Source organism: Hermetia illucens, chromosome 4 (genome assembly GCF_905115235.1).
Source record: "Hermetia illucens chromosome 4, iHerIll2.2.curated.20191125, whole genome shotgun sequence".
NCBI classification, from domain to species: domain Eukaryota; kingdom Metazoa; phylum Arthropoda; class Insecta; order Diptera; family Stratiomyidae; genus Hermetia; species Hermetia illucens.
In genome coordinates this window covers 126,991,501-126,997,290 of record NC_051852.1, presented here as the reverse complement: position 1 = coordinate 126,997,290, position 5,790 = coordinate 126,991,501, and the positions used below count along the sequence as shown (strand labels likewise).

General features: G+C 42.1%; 1 protein-coding gene across 1 annotated transcript; it reads right to left on the bottom strand.

Annotated features, from left to right (window-relative positions):
* Positions 1–4,903: 4,903 nt before the first annotated feature.
* Positions 4,904–5,326, bottom strand: LOC119654068 (lysozyme c-1-like). Its single transcript, XM_038059231.1, has one exon. It carries the CDS (start codon positions 5,324–5,326, stop codon positions 4,904–4,906), a length of 423 nt encoding a protein of 140 aa, XP_037915159.1.
* Positions 5,327–5,790: the final 464 nt, after the last annotated feature.

Below are 5,790 nucleotides of genomic sequence, written 5' to 3'. Positions count from 1 at the left end.
AGATATATCCGTGGTGTTCCCATTATTCTCAGCCCGATTCCCCGAGCACTCGACTTCACTTCTTTAGTTTTGGGGTAACACGCCTTTTCCCAGAAGTCAGTGTCCCTAAGCTTCATTACAAATTCCACCCTGAGGTGTATTCTTTCCTTTTTTTTTGGTGGTACACCCGAAGAGCTTGTGATTCTCTGTGTTCGCCTTAGAACTCGTCGTCTTGTAAGTGATTGATTTCCAGAAATCTTTAGTTTTACGGAACTATGCTCCTATACACTGAAAGGTACTGCCTACCAAGATTCTGGGGGGGGGGGGGGGCTTACTTACCTTTATGTAAAAGGATAATAATCTCTTCTGAGTGTATTTATGCAGTGTTTCCAACGATTAATTATTTGAAATAGCAAAAAAATTGTTGTTTCTTTTTCGTTGGTGTAGATATTTAAACAAGTAATGATGTTAGCACTGATGAAGGGAACAAGTGGTTCCCGAAATATTGGTATTTGCAAGGATAAATATCTCCACGAATGAAAAAGAAAGAACAAGTTTTTTATTATTTCAAATAATCTCTTCGTTGGAAAATTTGTATTTTCTACCTTTTTCCCGGGGAAGAGTTGACAGGTGGGATTAAACTTTGATAGAATGCCGAAGTCATTTGTTAACGCTGTTCCGTCCCTAGCGTTTCACACTCATTTTGTGTTCTGACTCTTAGAAAGATCGAATAATCGCGATTCTTGTTTTTTTTTTTGTTATTCATCTTATGCTCTATAACGGAAGCAACTCATCAAATCTTCTTCACTAGTTAAATCAGTGTAATTCGGGGTCACGTTGAAAACATTATTAGTCCTCGAAGATCTATAAAATGAGGGCACAAATCACGGGCTTTCTGTCCTATATCCCCCCTCGTAAAGACCTTATGATGATGTCCGAATCTCCTTCCGTCTCATTTTTAGACTATTTTGTTGCCGAAACCGAGGTTATTCGTCAAAAGAAATTTTGGACGAACAGCGATTTTGATCCACCCTGAAGAACTCGGCAATGATGAACCGACCCCAACGCAATAATTTCATTGTCGTCTATGTTGTGTGCAACAGTTGCTTAACAGTTCCGCTTCCGTCGCATACTGTCCTCCGGCAGAACAACCCAAAACTTTGCCGCTTATCGATAAGTTTGCCTTTAGGACCGAAACGTTGCCTTATTCGGATCTGTAGGGGTATTTTGCCCTCCTGATGGGGCGTACATTTATGCTCTTCACTGGAGACGCTTCTGACTGATACTGGGTACTGGGGTCTTCAATCTAGCGAGGAAGTTAGTTGGCTGCATGACCAAAAAACTTTCCTGCATCAATTCTGAGACCAACCCCTAGGAGCGGATCCACAACCAATAAACCAATAAATTTGAAAACCAGCAGGACCGCTTCAATGTTCATAAGTTTGTGGAGATACCCACTTCAAAAACCAAACTGCCGGAACTAGAACTAGATGTTACCGAGAATGGACGACTTGGATATCTCGCAAACATTTTACCATTCAATTCAAAATACTTAAAGATCACTAAGCCGGACATGATTACCAGGAGCACGAGGAGGAAGTGCATTTTACTCAATGGTTGTGGCGCTTCCAACACCTAAGCCACAATGCCCTCTTCATTCCGAGTCATCGAACCTTATGCTGATGTCAGAATCTTGGGTTAGCGAGTTTCAGGACTGATTGCTTGGCTTCAGACGTTACGCGGAAAATAAAAAACCGGCGCAGATAGACGAGATTTCTCATTGATTCAAGACAACCGAAGGGACAAGACACTCAATTGTAAACAGTATGTTGGCTGACATTGCGTTTCGTGATCAGACAGAATCGTTTCTTATCATACTGGTATCAGCGGAAAATTTGTATCTTGGTATTCACCTTAAGGGTAACTTTGAACTCAACTGCATATGTTGAAAACGTCAATAAACATCAATTCACCGCACATCACGGGACAAATTTCGATGCTGTTATGGACAGTTTCTCGTTTTTCGAGGCAGAAGTCCCATGACCTATAAATCTTAGTAGTAAACTCATTATTTCAGTCTCTCTTGTAAAAGAAACGCTTCTCTATGCGGTGATCCATCGAATAGTTAATTGGGGACCCATTGAGCAGTTGCCTATTCTGGCTTCCGCAGATAATCCTTATGGAGAAATCTGGTGAAGGATGTCTTTTCGTTGATGCGCGTAACGTGACACTTTGCAAGACTCTTCTTCTTCGATAACACTGCATTCGTTCAATGTGGTCAAACCATTGCAATTTTCGGATTTGGACTAGTGTCCATGCTGGTGGGTGGTCAAACAATTCATACAATTCATGATTGTATCTGTTTCGCCAGGCATCTCCTTTCTTTACGGCTCCGAAAATCAGGAGGAATTTTTTCCCGAAGTATCGGTCTGCTTTTCCGGTAGGTCCACGGCTCGCATCCATGCAACAGCACAGGACGAATTAATATCTTGTAGATGCGTAGTTTATTGCGCTTTTGTACTTGTCTCGGTCTCATTATAGGAGGACAGTATAAAATGCTTTATGAACAGTAGTAATCCACCTTTCATGTTTTCCGTTTCAGTCCTTTGAGAATTGGTCCACCTATTCTATATTATGCTAGCCCATTACAACGTTCTGGATACTAGCAGCCGCCTTTCTAGTTTGGGCCATGTTTTTCGTTTTGGATTCATTGACCCTGAGCCCCATTTCACTCGCTGCTGGCTCGATCAGGCAAGAATTTGCGTGTCGTCTGCATACGCCAGATCGTCCCGTAATTTTTCCCGTAAGGTAGCTTTGGTATCAACTGTGGCCATCTTCCTGACGACGTATTCAAACACTAAGTTAAAAAGGGTGGGGGCGAAACCATCGCCAAGCTTAAGTCCTGACACTATAGGAAAGGTTTGTATCAGTTCCTTCAACAAACAGTTGATGCGCACCCTGTTTAACTGCGGATATCTGATCTGTCGTTGAAGGCCACTTACCCTATATCTTTCATCGCTGAGCGGTCGTCTCCCGAAAGGCTAAATTCATCACAAATCTGGCGGATTAGTTGTCGCAAATGCCATTGAAAGATGCGTTCAAGGAAAAGGTCCACTGTACTGTTGCAATGCTTAGATAAGGGCAGATGTAAATAAAGTATGCTAACAGTTATTCCCCTGCAATATTCAACCACTCTTATTACTCTGTTTATTCACTAAATACCAGTACCCCTTATTAGTAAGAAGGGGTCTTCAGAATTAGGACCGCGACACAAAAAGCGAAAGTGGACCCAAGGGTTTACGCGACGCAATTAAAACAGTGGAGCGATTTTATGACCGGTTAATGAAGCTCGCTATTATCTCAGTTCACTGCACATTCCGCCCGCCCCCTATAAAATCTTCGCCCGTTGATTACTGTCCTGCGAATTGAGTAACCATTAAAACCGCGTGAACAACGTACTGATCCACCGCGAAATAAATGGTGGCAATCTCGTGATAAAACAGAAAAAAATGATCTGATTTACTCGAATGCAGACCCTGCCTAAGATGGAGCGACGGCGTAGGTCAGGACGCCAGACAGCTTTTACGGATATCGAATTGGTGGACCTCGGAACAAAACCGGGATGTCTGTAATTCCTTATTAAAGCAGGCCTAGACCGGATACCGGTTGTTGCACCGTTGATGATGATCATGAATCAAACTAATGAAATCAGGAAAAGCCCAGAGCTTGACGACAACATGGCTAAGCTCTGGAAACCGATGACCTGGCATCTAACACCTGGACTCAATGAGTGGTTCAGTCGCATTACTAAAGAGGGTAAAACACCATCTGCCAAAGAAGGAAAAGCGGCAGCCCAACAAAATTTGCACATTAGCGGCCTATTCGGTTGTTATCCCATACAATGAAGATCTTTCAACGTGATATCAATCAAATTATGGTGATCCAAGCCGATTTTGTCAGGAACTCCGCAACAGTTAAACACAAACTCGTCTGGTAAGTTTTGCGGCAACACGTAATGGCAGAAGATCTCGTGCGCTGGGTTAATTTGCTCTATTGCTTCGATCCAAGAAGTGTGATACGTATATCAGTCTCTGTTGGAGGAACCCTCTCACCACTCCTTTTTGCTCTTGTTATGCACACTTACAAACGCGACATCCAACGTCCAGCGCCCTACACGCCACTCTATACAGATGACATTTTACTTTTATCTTCCAACAAAGCCGTTCTCCAACAACTTCTCCACAAATGGAATGATTGACTCATGCAACAAGATCTGCGACGACGACTATCCCAATAAAACAGGCGCTATCACTGCCAGTGGCAGCGACCTGCCCAGAATTGAGTGATGGAGGTATCCCGGATCCAATAGAAAACTGCGCTTTGAAATTGATTCATGCATCAGTGCAACTTAAATCGATGTTTCTTTTGACTGATGCATCACAGAACATGTCAAATTCAAAATTTATGAGTGCTGAACGAATGTCAAACCAATGAATGACGCTTCACGATAACGGAGACATGTGTGGAATTAGGGGTTTAATAAGTTATTATCACATTGCAAAGAGGGACATACACCATCGATATGGGGTAGCACCGACTATAGGCAATTTGTGAGAGAACCGTTTCCTCGAAGGTATGGTCATCTAAATTACTCTGAATGCAATTCACCGTCTAAGACCGGCCTGAATGTCGAAGCCAATGGAGAACAGCATAAAGGCCGGTCAAAACAATAATGGTTTGATACGTTACGATGATTTCAGAGCCCTCTGCATCGGTACCGAGCTTATGATAGAGAAAAACTGTGAATTCGACCTAAATGTCCAGATTGCGCTAGTTAATAGAACAAAGACTAAAGAAGATATCTATATTGTTAAAGATAACTATTCTTCAGATAATCTCTTTATTAATGCGTTTTAAGAGAAGTTTAGATGCAGCTAGCAACACTTGGAGCAGTTCCATTACAATGGTTGAGCCATCCGTACCAGGCCTTGAATCCTTGTTCCTTGTAAACGAGTTGAGCACACTTCCAGGAGGCATCGACATTTCCGAGAAGAGCGGTACAAGCGATTTTACAGCTGTCACTGGAAGCAACGTTTCCTTTGCACCAGTATTTGTTGTTGATTTGGAAGAGGCCATAGTCACGGGTTCCGTTGGAGTTGAGGGCACCCACGGCTTCATCGTTGAAGGATGATTCGTGTTCAATCAAACAAACCCAATTGGCAAGGGTGGTAAGATTCTTGACACCATGGTCATTGTACAGGATACGTGCCATTTCACAACGGGTGTATACCTTGGCCTGGGCACAGGCAACAAGGACGAGGAGGGCAACAACTGCGATGGCCTTCATGTTGGATATTCGGTTCTTCGGTTGGCTCAAGGAACTGATGAAAATTCATTCAATTCCCATTTCTTTTATACCCGATTGGAATTCTAAAAATGATTGTTATCCTATTGTGTTACAATTTATCTAAGATATCACCTATTATATGTGCGTGGATTCAGTTTTTAGTAGTTACTAATTAAACACTGATACTAATAAAGTCTTATTTAATTTTTGTATTATTAGACTGCTTTTCCTTTTGGATAAGATAGTGTACATACAGTGTCTGTTCACTAAAATGGGACCGCTAAGAGTTTCCCGCATTTTGGTCTTTTGTCCTCTATAGCTCTCTTCAAAAGCAGAATAACAAATTGAAAAAAAAAATTATTGCCTTGAAAATTAGCCGAAAATCTGCCCCATTTAACGTCCAGATGCAGATTCGATGCGAGGACATTAAGGCTACATATGCTCAAGTTTTCTCTGTCAAAGCA

Bases quoted from the DNA above. Each gene is read 5' to 3' on its own strand.
- LOC119654068 (XM_038059231.1), bottom strand. From the start codon at position 5,326: ATGAAGGCCATCGCAGTTGTTGCCCTCCTCGTCCTTGTTGCCTGTGCC.